The 19,907-nt window shown below is 52.8% G+C and overlaps 1 protein-coding gene across 21 annotated transcripts in view; it reads left to right on the top strand.

Moving 5' to 3' along the window:
* The window catches only part of NCOA1 (nuclear receptor coactivator 1), a 277,952-nt gene that overhangs the window by 196,080 nt on the left and 61,965 nt on the right, over positions 1-19,907 (top strand). For all 21 annotated transcript variants that reach the window (XM_090022901.1, XM_090023421.1, XM_090023147.1 and 18 more), the window contains one exon: positions 19,332-19,426. In XM_090022901.1, the coding sequence (XP_089879027.1) occupies positions 19,332-19,426 (95 nt within the window). The remainder of the gene's footprint in view (positions 1-19,331; positions 19,427-19,907) is intronic.

Raw genomic sequence — 19,907 nt, 5'->3', positions numbered from 1 at the left:
CCAGCCTGAAACGGTCTTGCAGGAGCACGTGACCATTCGACCTCGTCATCCTTTGGGGTGCTCTGGTGAACAGACGTTCCCCCAGATCCTGATGCACACCCCTGATGTACTGATAAGCTGCCACCAGGTCACTCTTGAGCCTGCGCTTCTGCCGGCTGAAGGGTCCCGTGGCTCTCAGCCTCTCTTCGTCAGGCCTGGTCTCTTGTCCTCTCATCATGCGCATGGCTCTCCTCTGGACTCGCTCAAGCTTCTCCATGTCCTTTCTGTATCGAGCCCAGAATTGGATGCGGTACTCCAGCTGCAGCCTCACCAAGGCCGAGTACAGCTGGAGGATGACATCCCAGGTAGATACAAGACAGAGTTTTGCTCACTTTGCCCGCTGCGGTATTGCATTAGTGGCTTATATTCATCTGGTGGTCATTCGTGACCCCCAAGTCTCTTTCGGTCGTGGTGCTAGCAAGCGTAGCACTGCCGAGCCTATAAGTGTGATGCGGGTTTTTATTCCCGAGGTGGAGCACCTTCGTTTCTCTGTATCGAATGCCATCAGGTTTTCATCCGCCCACCGTGCAAGCCTATCGAGGTTGGCCTGGATCACCAGCCTGTCCTCAGGTGTGGACACTCTTCCCCAAAGCTTGGTGTCGTCAGCGAACTTGGCCAGTCCGGTTCTGACACCAGTGTCCAGGTCGTTTATGATCGTGTCTTTCAGGCTGGGTTTCCGTGGAGCAGTGGTGCTCAACCTTTTGGCATCATGCTGAAGAGGAGCCAAGAAATCAACCTCAGGAGCAGGAAGACGGCTTGGGCCAGGGAGCCCGTATGGCTGTGATCCCATCCATTCTGGCACCATGTTGGTGCAGTAAATGGGCACTCAGAGGGTTCGTTGTGTCTGGAGGTGGCCATTTCAGACAGCGGTGTGGAGGCCTGAGCACCACTGGAAGCGATCACGGAGTGAATTAGGCTCCTTACTGCAGCAGCTTATCTTTCGTGGACGCAGTTTGTGGACTGAGCAGAGGGCGTTACTCTTCCCGTACTGAAAATGCCAGGAAAAGAATATGTCCAGAGCAGATGTTGGAAATGTTCATTGACGGTCGCTACGTTCCCGTGATCTAGGTACAGGATAGATGATAATAGTGTCACCCACCAATGAAATGCCACCACCACGAGGGTGGAAAATGGGCAGCTCTTCAACAGTGCACATTCAACAGGGTTTTGAGATGCTGCTGAGCCAGCGATGGTTTCTTTTGCTTCCTCTGAGCTATGTAGTCTATTTTTTTGGCACGCCAATATTATCGAGATGGTCAAAGAAAGAGTGGAAGGCCTGGCATCTGGCCAAGCCTGGGACGTTATTTGAAAGATTTTAAGTGATATTTGTCATCTTTCTCTGCGTTCAGCATGTCAGCTTCCCTCCCACACTCCAGGATATGTTTTCCATTAATTAATTTAACTGCCAATCTCGGCTAACTACCTTTTAAATCATTAAGTCCATATTATAATGAGCAGTGTTGATGAACTCTGGGCTGTGGATTAGGTTCCTGATTCCTTTGGTTAATAGCTTGTGCTAGGCTTTGTTCAGCTGCCAGACTAAAGGGGTGAATTTTGCAGGCTTCCACCATGAGAACAGCTTTGGGTTTTTGAAATAAGAAGTGTGAAGTAACAGCTTAAAAAATACAGTCGCCCTTCACTGGTGAGTAATAGTTGCATAGGGTCCAATGCAGAAGGCTTTTGGGGCGAGGGTAGCTGCAACATGCCCGCAGCGTTTGGTAGAGATGCCCCACCTGGGTGGCAGGTGTTGATCCTGCTTGGGAAGGGCCAGGTGGATTCTGCTGACCCACTGAGAAGGGCTGGCTAAGAAGCAAGGGCAGTGGCTGCCCGGGGAAAGAGAATTGGGGGTGTGAGTTGAATGGTTCAAACGGAGGAAACCTTAGGAGCAGCCCAGCCCTGGGGAGGAGGTTTGGGCTGGACTGGGTCAATGAGGCCAAGCTCCGGGAAGGGGTGTGTGGGTGCTCCCAGGAGGTCTCCAGACGTGCAACCTTCAGAGAGGGTTTTTTGAAGGAATCAAAATGATTTTTAAAATCCGTGTGTTCCCTTCAGTGAGACAGAGATATTATGCCATGGTTGATCTCAAAGAGCAGACTCGAAAAGGCCAGATCTCTTGCTCCTCTTCTCCTGGCAGCATCCAGCGCTCTTTAATGCTGCATTCACTCAGCACTGTGTAATTTTTCCTGACATAGTTCAGACACCTGGCCTTTGCGCTTTAACAAGGCGTCTACGCAGTATTAATGATGGTGTGCTTTCCAAAGGGTTATGGAGATGGAAGGAGTGTCCGTTCTGTGTTTGAGGCAGCCCCATTTAGTGCTAGTGCCTCAGTAGCCACACCTGAGCGCAGCTGGGCAGAGCCTGGGGCGGTCAGCTATTCCCGACTCGGCGCACTAAGGTTCGGATTGGAAAAAGGATTTTAGGCACCCAGGTAATGTGCAATTTAGGTGAAGTTTAAGCACCTAATTCCATATGAGCAATGCCCCAAGCCCTGTCCCTGCTGCTTGGGTGCCAGGAAGACTGGAGATACCCAAGTTTTCACCAGAAAATGTACTTGGGTGCCCTGGGCAAGTCCAGAACTGCCACCATGCTGGCTAGACTGGGCACTCATGCCTATGGCATTTAAGGTTCACAAACCCAGGACCATATCGTGTTGCACCTCTTGAGCATATGCACGGACTTAGGCACTTAAGTGCTATTCAGTTCTACCCTGTTAAAGTCCCTGAAGTACTGTAATATAGAGTTATGCTAATGCAAAAGGTTGGTTGGTCCTTCTTCTCCTCCTCCCCCTCCTCACTGCTCTTTTGTGACTTGATCTTAAGGGTCTTGAATGCCACAAAGGGTCCCCTAACGAGCTCTGACAGCACTGAGGTCTGATTCTTGCTGCTCCTGGACCTAAGTGGACTCAAGAGACAGGATTTCAGGCAGAGCCCTCCCTTCAGCTCAGGGCTTTACCTCCCGATCTGCTGCTTTCTGTGCATCCCATTCCTAGGAGACGGATTTTCCCTGCTGTATAGGGAAGGTCGGCACCAAAGTTGGATTTGTGAACTCTGCTCCCAGCGCCAGGCATATCCAGTGGAGTCAAGGTCCGTGACATTGGGAAGATCAGCAGCAGCCTGTCTCACCAGCCCCTCGGCTATCAAACAGCAATAGCAGGGGTGGCTTGCCTCCCAGGGCTGTGTTTAAGTTGCCTCCACATCCTGAAATCTTCCCTGAAGACCACGTATGGGACCAAAGCCCAGGCCGTAGCTCTGTCTGACAATCCACTGGACAGGGCTAAGAAACGCTCTGTGTGCATCTGTCTCTTGCTTTCCATATGTTCTTATCTACAGCAATACAGGAAGGCGTAAATGATTGATCAAGACTTCTCAAAAATGGTAGTTGTGACATGGGCCTGAGATGATGAACTGAAAATGCTCGGGCTGCTTCAGCCTGCCGAATGCCTGTCTGGCAGGCTGCGATTTCCAAGAGTTTGTGACAAGAGCGCCGGCTCCGTCGCAGGCTGATCTGATTACTCCATGGAGACAGATTCCTATTAGAGACAAAACCCAGCAGTTTTGGCTTTTTGGGCTGTTGCGTCTTGTATTGAGACACCATTCAGGAATATAATCACATCCGTCACTGCAGGCAGCAGGGGAAGTTTGGCCTCAGTTGTTCCGACGTGCGATATCTCCATTCTGGACCCAACCCATGACTTTAGCTGTCTCAAGCAGCCTGCAGTTGGCTCCTTGTGGCACGTTACACAGCTGTAGCAACAAATTCTGGTTTTGAAGGGTTTTGGGGCAGGTAGAAGGGATAAACTGAGCAGCTTTGGCTATTACAAATACTATTTTTGCTATGAGATTTTTTGGATTTAGCTTAAATGGCGTCATAATACTGACAGGACTTGTGGTATGAGGCTAGGAAGAGTCATTGCAGTTGTCATGGGTCGAGTTGTGCCTATGTTTGTCCAGGAACAGAACAGTCCTGGGATTGGCATGTACAGACATCGCCTTTCCAGCCTGGGTTTAGTAAGCGGTTGAAGGCCATCTTTTCTGTTCAACGATGCAGTCCCAGGATAACAGTTCAGATGCACTTTGCAATGTCCCAGGATCAACTGTTAGCTCTTCTTGTCCCATGAATCTTTTTAGGGTTTGTCCAGGACAACAGGCATGGGTGTCTGAATGGTCACAATTTTGTATCAGGATAAAATGGTTGACCCAGGGACAAATGTGATTTCATAGATTTCATAGACATTTGGGCTGGAAGGGACCCTGGAGGATCATCGAGTCCAGCCCCCCGCCCCAGGGGCAGGAAGTCAGCAGGGATCATAGGATCCCAGAAAGATAAGCATCCGAATGTGTCTTGAAGGCGTTCAAAGTGGGTGTTTGAACCACCCCAAACCTTGGGGGCTCGGACAGTGAGAAGTTCTTCCCTACGTCCAGCCTGAATCGGTCACGGCGGAGTTTGTGACCGTTCGACCTCGTCATCCCTTGGGGCGCTCTGGTGAATAAACGTTCCCCCAGATCCTGGTGGTCACCCCTGATAAACTTATAGGTGGCCACCAGATCACCCCTGAGCCTGCGCTTTTCCAGGCTGAAGAGCCCCATGGCTCTCAGCCTGTCGTCGTAAGATCTGTTTTCCTGACCTCTGATCATGTGCGTGGGCTCTCCTCTGGACTCTCTCAAGCTTCTCCACATCCTTTTTGAATTGTGGAGCCCAAAACTGGACGCAGCACTCCAGCTGCGGCCTCACCAAAGCCGAGTACAAGGGGAGAATGATGTCCCGGGATTTGCTTGTGAAGCATCTATGGATGCACGCCAGCGTTTTGCTCACTTTACTAGCCGCAGCATCGCATTGCAGGCTCATGTTCATCTTGTGGTCAACCATGACCCCCAAGTCCCTTTCTTCCCTAGTGCTAGCCAGTGTAGCATTGCCAAGCCTATAAGGAAGCTGCAGGTTTTTCCTCCCGAGGTGGAGGACCTTGCATTTTTCGGTGTTGAACACCATCAGGTTCTCATCCGCCTATTTCCTGAGCCTGTCAAGATCTGCCTGGATCACTCTCGTGTCCTCGGGTGTGGATGCTTTACCCCAGAGTTTGGTGTCATCAGGAAACTTGGCCAGTCCGCTTCTGACACCAATGTCCACATCACTGATGAAGATGTTAAACAGTATACGCCCTAGGACGGCCTTGTGGGACCCTGCTGATCACAGCGCACCAAGACGATTGGCTCCTGTCGACCACCACCCTCTGGGTCCTACCGCGGAGCCAGTTCCCCAGCCGGGGGATCGTGGTGAGGTCGCGGCTGCAGTTAGCCAGTTTAGCCAAGACGTGATCGTGGGATACCAGATTGAAGGCTTTTTTAAAATCAAGATATACAACATGGATCTCTTCCCCCTTGTCCAGGTGATAAGTCACATCATAAGACGAAAAGAGATTGGTCAAGCAGACCTACCCGCAACAAACCCGTGCTGGCTATCCCTCAGGGTATTGCCTTCAGCTAGTCTGTTAAGGACAGCCTGTTTGATAATCTTTCCCAAGACCTTCCCCAGGATAGAGGTCAGGCTGATGGGCCTGTAGTTTGCCGGATCCACTTTCCTCCCTTTCTTGAAGATCAGCACCACGTTGGCCCTCTTCCAGTCGCCGGGCACTACACCAGAGCGCCAGGAGCCCTCGAAGACCCGTGCCAGGGGCTGGGCTATGATGCTCGCCAGCTCCCTGAGTACCCTGGGGTGCAGATTGTCAGGGCCGGCTGACTTGAAGGTGTCCAGCCTGTCGAGGTGTCCCTTCACGAGGTCAGCTTCGATGGAGGGCAAGGAATCTCCCTCACGCGGGCCTCCCTCACCCATAGTGGGCAGGGCTGTCCCATGGGACTGGTGAAAAGCTGGTGCAAAGTACCCCTTTAGCAAGTTCGCGTTTTCCTGGGCGTCAGTTGTCAGTTGTCCCATCTGGTTCAGCAGGGGTCCAACATTGCCCTTGCTTTTTCTCCGGCTCCCCACGGATCTAAAAAAGGACTTTTTATTGTCCTTGATATTTGTAGCTAGCTGGAGTTCAGTCACAGCCTCGGCTTTCCTGGTTTGCTCTCTGCAGGTCCGGACCAGAGCAGAGTACTCCTTCTTGGTGGCAGTTGCACTCCTCCATCCTTTGTAGGTCTTGCTTTTAAGACACAGGAGGTCTGCCAGGTCCCTGGAGAGCCAAGGGGGCTGCTGTGCCCTTTTGCTGGCTTTCCTCCGAGACGGGATGGACTTTGCTTGCGCATCCAGGATTGGTCCCTTGAGGAGCAACCACTCGTCCTGAGCTCCCCTCTCCGTTGGGTTGTGGCCTTTTAGGGCCTCTCTGACAAGCCTCCTTAACTTGTCAAAGTCAGCTTTCCTGAAGTCGAGGACTTCTGTATTACTGACTGACTTGCCAGCTTTGCGGCAGATGGTGAAGGTGATCAGCTCGTGCTCACTGTCACCCAGCTTCCCTTCGATCGTGATGCCTGTTTTAGGGGTGTAGGTTGTGGCCATGCTGGTCTAAGGACATAGGCAGACAAGGTTCTTTGGGCACATCTGATATCTTTTATTAGACCAACTAAATAATAATAAAAGATACCTAATAAAAGATATCAGATGTACCCAAAGAACCTTGTCTGCCTTTGTCTGTTTGTAGGCTGATAGAGGAGGAAGAATCAGCCTTAGAAATGTGTATCCTTTGGGGAGCAAAAGCTTGCGTGTTCATCCCTTTCGGACCGGAAGCTGGCCTCCTGAGGCCCTGCCAGCCCGACTGTTCTGTGATTTGCTAATGCTGAATTCATTAGGATAATGAGTGCACTGCTGAATTCATTTGGATAATGAGTAGCAGGAGCGGTGCTTTGCAGTGATTCCCATACACAGGATTAGGCGAGGGTTTGGTCATAGCACCCAAGGGTCTCTCTGCTCCATACCCCCTCTTGCTTTCATGGGGCTGACTGATATGAAGCAAGGCCCATCCACGCCCAGCATTACACTCTGCCTCAGTTTCCCGTTAATTTTCTCTTGGTTTTTACTCTCGGGGTGAATCTGAAATGTCCACCTCTTCCACAGCGATCTGAAGTTTCCCCAGCAGGTGCTGCACCTCATGGCTAGGCAGTAGTATGCGGGGAACTGGTGCCCCCCTTCAGCTGTGGGTTCCCAATCCTGGGAGACTTGCACCAATGGGCTTCATGTTCCCCAGAGTCCAGACTGCCCTGTTTTATTCTGGACTAGCTGCTGCCTCTTTTTATACGACTGGCTTCCAGCTCCCTGGCATCTTCCCCAGTCTGCCTGGCCTCCCTCTGAAGTGCAGCTTGGTCTTATTTTCCAAGCCGACCTGCTTCTAGTCACTCTGACCCTTTATCACTTCTCTTCTCCACCCAGGCGAGGACGCTAAGACTGGCATATGGGCAGCCAAGCCCCAGTCTGCATAAGGGGCCCCTCCCGCTGCGGCTGTGAGAAGCTTCTCATACAACCACAATAGAAAATTAGAATAAGGATAAGCCACGTGTTACCAGTGCTTGCAATACACAGCCTTTTTCTTAGAGCTCCAGCAGCTGGCATCAGGGGATTGTCAGAATTTCCACCTCCATTTACAAGAAACAGTGCCCAGAGCTCTCAAGGCAGCAAAGAAAGGCTGAAACACCAGAAGAGTCCAGATGTATTCATTTTTCAGTCTTGTCATTGCAAAGCTGATTTTTTTTGGCGCTTGACTCAGGATCTCTGGGATGTTTGAAGCCTGCAGGGTTGCAAGCCGTGAATCGGAAACCCTTAACAGGGATTGATAACGGTGTACCCCCTTTAGATGGAATAACCCAGTTTAATTCCCTTGTTCTCAACATAGCTCTGTTAGTTTGCACCAGCTGAGGCCCCGTGCCCCTTATGCTGGACCGTTCAAGTCCTACACCTCATTTGTCATGTGGGTTTTCCATAATGTTTTAATTCTGAGATCAGATTGCTTCCCACTTCCTGGAATGCAAGATCAGAAACCACATTCATGTCCACGTAATGCTTTATGGGAGTCAGGGAGCAATGGCACTGAGTCCTGCCTTTCTGTGGCTGCCTGCTCCTGAGAGCCCATCCCTGTAATACCAGGGGGGCCGTTAGGTCGGAGGGTGATGTGCAGGCTCCTCTGGGCACACATTGGGCATGTCTACACGTGTACATTTAATGCGCATTAGCCCAATTTAAGGCGCATTAAGGGCACGTGTCTACACGTGCGTGCCCTTAATGCACCTTAAAAATGGCGATATAAGGCTGTTTGAGCCGAAATTTGATACCTGCATAAAGCAGGTATCAAATTTATGCACGAATAGCTTAATCATATCGGCAAACGTGTAGATGCATTAATGCGCATTAACACGGTGTGTGTCCATTGACGGGACTAACTTTAGTTAATTAACCCATGTTAATGCGCATTAGCACATGCACGTGTAGATGTTGACTCACCTTAATGCTCATTAGGTTAATGCGCATTAAGATTAGGCCCACATAAAAGCACATGTAGACATGCCTGGTCTGCCGGGGTTTCTGACAGCACCCCTGTCTGATCCTGCCGAACCGAGGGACCGTGATGCGGGCAGACATGCTTTGCAAGCCTGGCGGGACAGCCTCGTACTTCCGTGGGACTTGGAGTTCTTCTCAGCTCCCGAAACCTAGGAAAGTCTTGCAGCTGATTTCATTTGGGAGTCAAGCTGTGAGTGGACTGGGTTAAATAAAGAGCAAGTCACTGGAGAAGCCCTGGCTGCACGGCTGTACATTTCCAAGGTACTTCCTGTTCTCCGTCTCAGCTGAAGGTTACCGCCTGCAACTCCTCCCAAGTGCAATTTCAACCGCAGTCAGAGGAGGAGGATAGATAATGTCATGGGCTTGTTACAGGGCGAGAGAAAGGAGATCGCTCTGTCCATGGAAACAGCTGATGTAAGGAGCACTGTCTGGTGGTGCGTAAGATGAGGTGGCGCTGTCCATAAATTACTGGGTCTAATCAGCTTGCTGTTCTGCCGCACAAATGGCTTCCCCAGCCTTTCTCTTTCCCTGAGCTGCCAGTGTCGCACAACCCACATTCAAGAAAGGACCCAGCCTCCCCGTCATCCCTGGTTCCTACCCCTGCCCTTTTGCTGCCTTCAGGCACTGCTTGCCAGTTAGATCGCTCCCCTCCGTCCTCATCAGCAGAGCCACGGGTCGGCCGAACACGGGTGTTTTAAAAGAGGGGCTGGCGACCTGACTCCACAGCAGCTGGGTCTCCAATGCCATCTCATGGACATTTACTTTTGAAAGAAGGGGGATCGTTCTCTTCCCTCTTCCTCCTCTTCCCCTTGGCTCCAAAAAACAGTCAGCAGTCCTGATCTTTCCTCCTCGCATTTTCCCATCTGGTGGTACCTAAGAAGTGGCGTACAACGTTCCTTCGCCTACTGTCCCGTGACAGTCTTTCCCAGCAGTGCAGCATTTAAAACCTTTTGAGCTCTCTTTGACTCTCCTCTCCCAAGTTGCTTTGCTGCGGAGGTGCTGTCTTTTCATCTCGCTACCATTTAAACCGTTTTCTTCTTGCCATACGAGAAGCTCCTTTGTTGATGCACAAACAGAGCCTTCTGCTGACCGGCTTGTTTTTGTGCCAGTTGTTCTTTCCTGTTGGATTTGCTGGATTAATGAATTCCATGTTGGGTACTAATTAATGGCATGGCTTTCTGTCAAGCTTTCGATCGATGGGCGCAGCAGAGTCTATTACATCTGATTTTAATTAACTAAAAATCAAAGCTCCGCATTTGGGAAACTGCAGATGTGTGTACTCTCGCCTCCCTCATCTCTTAAAAAGTAGAAAGAGCAGATCTTGGCTCAGAGCTGCAGTGATGGGCCCAAGCCTTCTGAAAAGATGATACGGAGGTATACGGCTGCAGGGTAGGTTATCATATCTCATGCCCCTTCTTGCTCTCCCATCACCATGTCATCGCCATCACATGCGACTCTTTTACCCCCAATCTCCCCACTCAGCTTTTCTGAGATCGACAGCCCATTGTCCTTCAGTGCTACTGGGCTTGTCTACACATGCTTTTACATGTGCCTAAACTTAATGCGCATTTGCCTAATGCGCACTAAGGTGATTTAGGCATGCGTCTACATGTGCACACACTAAGGCGCATTAACACGGTGTGTGGACTGATTTGGGGCAAAAGTTAGTCCCAAGTCAGTTGACATGCACTGTATTAATGCACTGTAGCACATCTACATGTGCATTAGGGCGCTTTAGCTATTCATGCCTAAATTTGATGCTTGCTTTTGCAGATATCAAATTTAGATGCAAATAGCCTAAAATCCCCATTTTTCAGGTGCATTAAGGGTGCTCACATATAGACCCGTGCCCTTAAAGTGCCTTAAAAATGGCTAATGCACCTCAAATCAACGCATGTAGACACACCCACTGAGACTCAGTACAATAGCAGCTGACTACCCCACAGGATTAATCCTCAGGTGAGGCTGGAGTGGTATTATGAAGCCAGTCAGGAAATGCTTTTTGTTCACAGAAACTGCTGGAGGAAAAATACTTTTCCTTGATAGCTTTGATTTTCATTAAAGAAAAAAAAATCAGTATTTTAGTAACTGAAAAACAGAAAGACCGGTGTAAAAATGGAAAACATTTAGGTCACCAGCATAAAACACAAAGAATTAATTGGGAAACAAATACTTTCAATAGAAAATGTTGTTTTAAAACAAACCATGGAAAGTTATAGGGCTAGGGGGCCTGTGTTAGGAGTCTAGTATTCTGTTTTCCTGGGAAGTCGCTTTTTTTGAAAAAATGTTTCTAAGGGCAGAGCAAATAATTGATTTTTGGATGCCGGCATTTCTGGAGAATAAAATCGGGTTTTGAGTCATCCCAAAACAATGTTGTTTTCAAAATTCACAGCAAACGGAACAGTTGAAAACAATTGTGTTGGTTTGGACAAAACATCACGTTTTCAGGATATTTAATTTACCTTTTGAAGAGAAAATCAAATTGTCATTTGGAGTCAACATGGAAATATTTCATTTGGCAAATGTCACCGTGAGATACTTTGGGGTCGTTTTTTTGCTTTCAAAATTTCTCTTCAGAGTCAATGCACCAGAACTGCTTTGAAGCTGCACAGGGTGGCCGCAAATATGTATTTTGGGGCAAAAAGTGTTGCAGCGGAAAAGTTTTGCCAAGCTCTGGGTCTGAACAAAAGATGTCAGCGGCCTCCGTGAATGAGGCGAGACAGAGGGAGATCACGCGCAGCGGCAGAGGTTGTAGCGAAGTCCGTGACGGGCAGGATTTCAACCTGGGGCTCCTGAGACGTGAGCGGATGCCGTGCAGGGTCGGATGGCTTTGCCAGTCCCTCTCTCTTGTACCTGTGGAGCAACAGCCGAGCCCTTCTCTCAGGTGGGCGCTTTCAGATGCTCCTTTCCTTCTTTGTGGGTTGACTTGTTGCCCTCCTCATCGTGCTGGGCGCTGAGTTTCCTTCCCTGGGCCTCCTGCCATGCTTGCCGTTGGCTGACGACCATTGCTTGGCCTCTGTGCGGTCCCATGGCGCGGCCTCCAGAAGCATCCCCAGCAGCGTCTGCCACACACGGCTCAAAACTCCTACAGAAGACTTCCCTGTTGGACTTGTGCAAAAAGCGCTGTGCGTAGAGACCTCGAGGCAATGGCAGGGCAACATCGAGGCTCACGGGTGTGGGAACCTGCCTCTCTGCAGCCCCAGGTATGAGCAAAACGCAGCTGCCTGTCCTCCAGAAACAGCACTGAGAGCCAAAAAGGAGGGGAGGACCAAACATGGGTGGACCCCGCTTCATTCACGGTTAACACTGCAGCTTTTCAGCTCAGCTGCATTGCTACAGGAGCGTGTGGAGATACTGGTGACACTGGGACCAGTTCCCTCATCCCCTTTTTAAGGCGGTTTCAAGTCATAGCCAGGACTCGGGTGCACGTGAAGAGCTCGGGGAGCTCTTGCTGAGATTCAGGGATGTTGGTTTCCTTTCTGCCAGCCACCCCGAAGACCTGGCTGCAGGCAAGTCATCGCGGGAAAAGAGATGGGTACGTGAAACACGGCCTGCCCGGAGGAAGGAAGCAGCCCGGGTGGGTGGCTTGTCCTTCACCTTGGAGACAAATGAATGTCCCCCTCCCTCTGTCCCCGTCACACTCTTCTCTTGTTGCCAGTGCGGCGGGTCTGAACCGAGCCAAAGGCTGCAGGTACCGGCTGCCGTCTCCTCCTTGAAATCAAGTCACCAGCAGGAGAAGTTTCTGTTTTCCATTTATAAGCCCCCAGGCCCTTTCTGTTTGACTGCCCACCGCTCCCGTTCAGCAGCATCACTTGCTCGCTGGGACATGGACTCACCTGCAAAGGTTCGGGGCATGGGAGCAGTGACAGCAGTGGCATCAGCTCCTCGCAGCACGGCATCCCCCTGCTCCAGCGTCCAGCAGGGAGCACGGTAGTGCCAGGCCTGGTGCCCGCCTGCCCAGTGCCATTCATTTGCTGCTTGTTCCTCCTCCCCCCTACCCCACACTGCTTTGGCAGATTGCTGTCCCGCCTTGCCAGTTGGCTTCTGCTCCCTCATGGCTGCTGGTGGCTGGAGCTGACATGTGCCTCGCTCCCCCACGTCAGGGGCAGCGGAGGAGAGGCAGAGCCGCTTGTGACAGGGGCCGCGAGAGGAGACCAGCCTGGCTGGGAAGGGCAGAGGCAGCTGGGGGGGCCTGGTACAGTGGGAAAGGATCCCATCGGCTCTGGGAAAGCTGTTCCTTCTCACTTGCTTCCTTGTGCACCTCTGTTCCCATCTCCTCTCCTGCCGCGTGCCCTTCGGGGTGGCACCACCAGGTTCTCCTATGATTTACTGATTCCCTCTCCCTCTCCCAGCCCTGTTTCCTCATCCACCTTCAGATAACCCAGCACGACAGCGCTCAGAGGCTGGTGAGAGGAGTCTGGAGCCCAGCGTCGCTCCATAAAGCAGCTGGGAGGTGCATGCAGCCACCCCATCCTCTCCACTCCACTCCTGGATATGGAGGGTCTCAAGAGCCGGGCTGCTTGCACCTTGCTGCATCCATTCCAGACATCAGGAGAGCAAATGAGTGCCAAGCCTTGTCTTGCCACCTGGGCGACTTGCCCTGTCACCCAACACAGTTAAAGCCTATTGGCCTGATTTTATTTTTTGGAAAGGCGCTGAGCCCCTGCGCTTCACAGGAGTGCCAGAGGGACCTGTGGATGCTCGGGGGCCTGAGCAAATGAGGGCGCACAGATGGGAACCCCATTCACATAGCTTGTCCCTGTTCATACTGCGGGACAGAAATGTGCATTAGCTGTGTTAGGGCAGCAATGTCCTGACCTCCTCCCTTGATGCCCAGCTGGGACCCGGGATGGCCAGAAGCTGCGAAGCGAATGACGAATCGAATCCTGCATTGCTGGCTGCTACCAGTGCATGGTGCCGGCTGCTTTTCACGCCGACTGGCGTGGTCTTTTGCGTGTGTCCCTGTCGGTCTGTGTTTTACACTTAGATTGTAAGCTTTTGGGGGCAGGGACCATTTCTTTACACTGGGCTGGCACAGCAGGATCCTGGTATGTGGCTGGAGCCTTTAGGTGTTACCGTATAATGCACGTCACAAATAATAGTGATTAGCAAAATACATGGAGGGGCCCAGGAGTAAGCAATTCATCCCTCCCCAGAGAGGCCTGGGTGCCGCTTGCTGTTAGGACCGCCGAGCTGCCGGCTGCGTTGGAGTGAGCCGAATGGGTTAAGATGAAAAACAGTAGTTTGTTGTACCGTATTCCTTTCATATCTCCCAAGGTGCGTCGCCGGCTGAAAAGCTAAAGAGCTGCGTTTAATGAAATTTTGCATTTAAGCCCATTAACTTAAGTGCTTAGCTGGGATGCACTGACACTTTGACTGGAAGGATTCTGTATCATTGTAATGCGCCACCCAGCCAAGGTGAGCAGGATCTTTAATTGATACTTCTGCTTTCCCCGAGACACCGAAGAATGCCTGACGACTCGGAGCCCGGGAAGGAGAAAGGCCCGCGCACAATAGAGATGGCAATGGCGCCTCGTTCTGTCAGCTAATCCCTTTGAATAATAGGCTCGGAATTGGCATATGAAACTATTTTGCTAAAGTAGGAGGAGGATTCGGCGGCCCAATTAAAGGATTAGCTCTGAAAGCCAGTACATTACCACTAAGTACAGGCATTGAGAAGGAGTGGAAAAAAAAATTTTTTCAGGTTTTTCGGTATTAAGTGCTGGCTCCTGCTCCTGGCTTTGCCATAGGCTGTCGGCAAGACCGCGGGCAAATGGCTTCCCTCTCTGTGCCTGGGACAAGGAGAGATGGCGACACGGGCCGCGTGTGCTCCCGCACCCCGGCGCTCGGGAAGCGCGCCGGAGCGTCCTGCCCAGTCGCACCGGGAGTCAATGGCAGGGCTGGAGATATCCAGTGATCGGGGCTTTTGGACTCATGGCCCGGTCTCTTAGCCATGAAGCTGTTAAGACAGGCCTGAAACACACGGTTCCTCCAGGTACTAGTAAGGTCACACAGCCATTATTAAAGTGACCTTTCCTGACCGGGAATCCCACCCCGGCACCAGCCGAGCACTTCCATGTGTGGGCACCTGCTTGAGGGGCAAAGGCCTGTGGGTGTGCATAATGGAGTCCTTTGTGCAATGTGGATGGTGCACACCGCTGTACAGCGCATGCGAGTTGTAGGGTCCCAGCTGTGAGCGAAGCCAAGCAACATACTCTTCCTTGGGACTCATTCTGCTCTGGGGGGTAGATAAAGCCTGGCAGGGCCTGGAGTAGTCCTGGACCCTCGGAGGGTGAGGGATTGAGGAGGGCCGTGCAGCATCGCAGCAGCAGCAGGGCCAGCATCAGGGGAGATGGCCGCGTCTGAAAGCCTAGGCCTTGCATGTCACCGAGCACGCCTGGCACGGCTGTTTCCTCCTCTCACGTTGTTTGGAAATCTGATCCAGGTGTCACAGAGGCCTGGCCTGACCTCTCTCACACCTCCCCTGTTGCACCGGGGCTTTGTATTGGGAAGTGGGTCTGCCTTTCAGAGCCTGCCAGCACGAGGTGGGAGCAGAGCTCTTTCTGGGTCACGCAACAGGGCTGCAGCGAGTGCTGTACTCAGGTGGCTCTAACTGAGCCGCCTCAGCTGTGGCCTGGGGCAGGGACCTGAATCAGCATTGCCTTGCTATCATTGATCCTGCATTGTTGTTGTTCCCAACAGCATATTTTATGTGTTTTACCATAGCACCTGCAGGTCCCAAGCAAGATCAGAGACCCAGGGTAGGGGCTGGGCAAGCAGCCAGTCCCTCCCTAATTATGTGGAGAGAGAGGACAGAAGCACAGCAGCAGGTAATTGGAGGAACCAGGACTCAAACCAAGCTCCCCTGAGTGCCAGGCTAGGGCACCGTCCACTGCGCCTCTAAGATCCCACACTGGGGAGGTGGCTCAGAGGCGGAGGCAGGGAAATGCATCATCCAACGGGATAAAATCCTAAAGGGAAATGGGCACGATGTGAGATGACACCCATTTGTACAGTGCCCAGTGCCAAGTCATAGGACTTATTGCTCATTAATATCGTTGGATCTGAGCTCGTGTGAGTCACGCGATTGATCTCGTGCTCGTGGGAACTATGGGGCTGCATCGGACCCCTCTCAGAGGAGCCACAGAGTTGAGCTGTCCTCAGCGCTGGGGTGACATGGACCCAGCGTGGGTGCAGAGCAGGCCACGAGCAGCCATGTGAGGAGAACAGCTCGGTTGCTGGGGCTGCGGAGGTGTCTCCTGGAGAAGGGGGTGGCAGGATTTGGGAATTTGCAGGAGGTGCAACAAAAACAGGACAGAAGCCTTGATGGTCCCAGGGCAGATTCTCTTCCCTCTTCCTGCACCCATGCTTTTATGAGTCCCCTTGCAGCAGCTGTTGAGTCCCTGCACTGTTTCTGCAGTGCCCTGGAGCAGCTGTTCCCATTTCACAGCTGTCGAACTGAGGCACAGAAATGAAGCAGCAGGCCCTGGGGTGGCCCTAGCTATCTGTGGCAGAGCCGGGGACTGAACCCAGAACCCCTGGGTCCGGTGCCTTAATCCCAAGTCCATCCTCTGACAGGTAGTACCCAGACCTTTTCAGCTGCCTCGCTTCATCAGCTGCCTCTTTCCAGCTGGGCTTCCACCGAAGTCCGTGGGAGCTTTGCAGGATCGAGTCCTCTCCGAGACAGTGGTGTGTCTTCGAAAGCATTGCTCCCAGCACAGAGAACAGTGCACGGGGACCAGGGGGGGCGAGGGGTTTCCCTTTGTTTAAAGCAAGCATGGGGAAACAGCCATCTCTTTCCAGCGGCCAGATCCTGTCCCAGGCTGGACAGGCCTTCCTGGACCATGAAACCCTGTCCCCTGAACCATGTTATATCACCCAGTTTAAGAGCCGACCTAGCTCAGGCTCCTCTTCTTCTGTCAGCTCCTAGCGCTGTGCAGGGCCAAGCCGCAGGCTTTCCCTGAGCCTGCCTGTGCCTGCTTTCCTGACGACGGCAGGTATTTTTACTCCTGCCTGCACTGCAGAGCCAGCCCCGCCGCAGCGGGGTAGGCGGCAGCCTATTGTGCCCAGCCCGTCATCCACCAAATTGCCAGCCACATCCTGATCCCAGGATCTTTATTGTTGCTGATGGCTGGTGACGATGCAGAAAGAGCAGGGCTTCATTTTCAGCTCTCAGGTTGAGTTTGCAGCTGTGGCCCTTGGGAAAGTCTTGTAAACGGTGCAAATTTGCTGGAGGAGTCCCTGAGGATGGGCATGTGACCCCGGAGAGGCACCGTGCTTGCAGCCCATTCTCCAGTAGGCGCAAGGAGGCCTCTCATTCCTCGCTATTGCAGGTCGGTGCTGGACTAGATGACCTCTGGAGCTCCCTTCCAGCCTGCTTCTCTGATTGCCGTCTGTGGGGATGGCAAGATGTGCAGAGCCCCAGCTTGCCCTTCCAAGTGCCTGGGCCAAGGCGTCCCAGGTCTGACAGGCTCAGTCTTGCAGTCACTTTCCCCTTCATATGTCTCTTAATCCTTTAACAAAACGCACATCTTCTGTTGATGCGTAGGACGTGGCATGAGCCCCAGAATCCCGCTGCCAAAGAGGGGCACAGCCCATGGCACCTAGTGCTTCCTGGCTTTCTTGTTAGGGTTTAAAACCTCTGAGCGGTTTACAAATCGCTGCTTTTTTTCCATGAACTGAACAGCCAGGAAGAGCACAGCAGTCTTTTCGCATCGTGAGTCCTTTTGGCCAGGCCGGCAGTCACCCACTGCTCCTTTTGCACCCAGAGACTCTGCCGTACTTGAAACCTCTAAAATCCTCTTTCCACCGTGGGGGAGCTTGAAACCTTGAAGTCTGAAACCTTGAAATCCCCTTTCCGCTGTGGGTTGGAGTTTGCTCTCCGGCTTGCGTGCCACGGGGAGCACGTGTCACGGGGCACCGTTGAACTTGGAGGCTGGCTGGAGGCTCGGGAGCCTGGCGGAGGTTGTGTTGTGCACCTTGCCAGGGCAGGCAGTTGGATCTGGATGCCTGGCTGGAGTTTGCCATGCAGTAGCCAGGCTGTGGTGTCGCCATGCAAGCAAGCAACGGGCTTGGGTTGCCAGGGGTTTGGGAGCAATTTGTGCCAGGCCTTATAGTAGAGCTGTGCAGGACTTCCCGGGGCAGCGGGCAGACCCCTGTTGTCTGTATTTCATCTCCTGTTGGCATTCATCCCTTCCAGGATCAGGCCTCTGGGTGCGGTGCCACTGGTGCACCTCCTCCCCTTGCCTGTTGGCATCACTCTGCTCACCCTTCACTGGCTACCTCTCACCTTCTTCTTGCACCACCCCTACCTGCCCCTGTCCTCTCATCGTTATTCCCTTCGCGCCCATAGGCCAAGCATCCTCTGGGTTTTCTTCTGCTGAGGCCCCTGTGGCTGAAATGTCCCTTTCCTGACTTGCTGGCGTGTGGGTGGCTCCTGTTACTGAAGGGCCTGCGCTCCTCACGGACATCAAGGTCACTTTTACACCCCTAGGAAGGAGGATCAGCCTGCCATCCCCACAATTCAGATGAAGAACCGGCACTGAAGGGCATAAGGGCACCCCCCTGCTCCCCCGGGAGGTGCCTCGCTGGGATCACGTCTCGAGTTGCTGAGACTCCATAAATGCATCTTTTTGTTGCGTGCCGTCTCAGCCTTCAGACGGAGCCACCCAGGAGCGAGGAAGAGCGTGACCCACCCACCCACGAGCTGTTTTGCAGGGATCCCAGCAGGGTGGCACAGGGTTGCACTTAGGCACCGACATCCACCCATGCACCTAATGGGCAGAACAGGATCTGGCCCCAAGCGACCAGTCCAAGGTCACGCAGGGTGTCTGTGAATTGAGCCCAGGTCTCCTGAGCCCCAGTCCGGTCCTCGCTTTGTCCATGTGATGTCCCTTCTGATTTGTTGCAGCTCCCCCCCGTCCTCTTCTCTCTCAAGGGCAGGAAAGCCCCGCTCAGCCCCCAAGGCCGTGCCAGGGAGGGGTGGGGAAAGCGCACCGGTGCCGAGTAACAAGCTACGCCAAATGCCTGGCCTGGAGCCACCCGAGCTTTATGGCCGACTTGGCCTGGTTGTTGGCTCTACCACCTCCCATGCACCCCATCATGACTTACACCCTGGGGTAAGGCCCAAGCCTGACCCTTGGCTTGAAAGCAGCTGGCACCTGGGGCTAGGTGACAAGGTCCGTCTTCTGGGTTTTTTTACCCAAGAGAAACTAGCTCTGCCTTCTCGCTCGAGTAGGTGGTTATGTCATGTTTACTAAGACCTGTTGGCCTGTGATTTCCGTAAGTCCTGGGTCCCCGCAGCTCCCAGGCACTCAGCGGTGCTACAGAGCTGGCTGCCTCCGTGTTACAGCCGTGTTTTGTGCCTTGCAGGCTCTAGGATTTCCTCCGGCCTGGCCTTTGTGACTTTCTGCCGCTCGCTGTCCATCCAGATCCTGATGGAGTCGTCACAGATCTGTTTGCCCAGATACTTTAGCCTGTGCTAAGGTTGCGCTAGCTCACCTCTTTTCCAAAGCTTGGTCTTCAGTTTCCCCTCCTTCTGTCTTCTGCTTTGAAATGGCCGTTTGTTAGTCCTTCCTCATTTACCTCTCATCCCCAACCTCAGCGGGCTATGGTCTGCATTTTGCTGCGAGTCAAAGCGACATCGTACCTGCTTTCACTGTGTGGAGGGGGACGCGCACATGGGCAGATCCCAATAAAGTCATAGCAGCACGGTGGGGGGCACAAAAGCCTCATCAGGGCTCTGTTTATAACACTGACTTTCTGAGGGGAAAAAAAGCTGGTTCTGTGTAGCTAAAACCTGCCCTTTCCCCTTTCTGCAGAGAAGGCAGCTGACGACGATGTCCAGAAGTCCGACATCTCCTCCAGCAGCCAAGGAGTGATCGAGAAGGAATCCCTGGGGCCTCTTCTCCTGGAGGTAGGTACTGCCGGTCATCTTGCTTTGAAAGTCCGAGTCTGCTGTAGCGAATCCTGGGCCGGATGTCAGCTCTGGCATCTGGAGAGAGCCCAGTTGTTTTAGGGTGTTCTAGGCTGGATTCCCCCTTCCTAAAGCTGCAGGTAACCTTCTTTAGTCCTTCTTTAGTCGCTCATATAGGCTCTTGGCCAGAGTGCAGGACCTCCTTCGAACCCAGGGGGTGCACAGCCCCACCGGGGGGACGCCTTGTTGGACCTGGTGCTGGCCACGGGTGATGACCCGGTGAGGGGGCTGCGGGTGCTCGACCCCCTGGGCGACAGCGATCATCGCCCGCTGGGATTCACCATCCAGCGCAAGGTGGCGAAGGCCTGCAGTAAGGCAGCGGCCCTAGATTTTAGGAGGGCAGACTTCAGCGAGCTAAGGAGGATAGTTGGAGAAGCGCTGAGGTCCCGGAGGGGAGGGGAGCCGGGTGTCCAAGAAGAGT

This window comes from Crocodylus siamensis, chromosome 1 (genome assembly GCF_052110815.1).
Source record: "Crocodylus siamensis isolate JL-2025a chromosome 1, ASM5211081v1, whole genome shotgun sequence".
Taxonomy (NCBI): Eukaryota; Metazoa; Chordata; order Crocodylia; family Crocodylidae; genus Crocodylus; species Crocodylus siamensis.
This window is presented reverse-complemented; position numbering and strand designations above follow the sequence as displayed.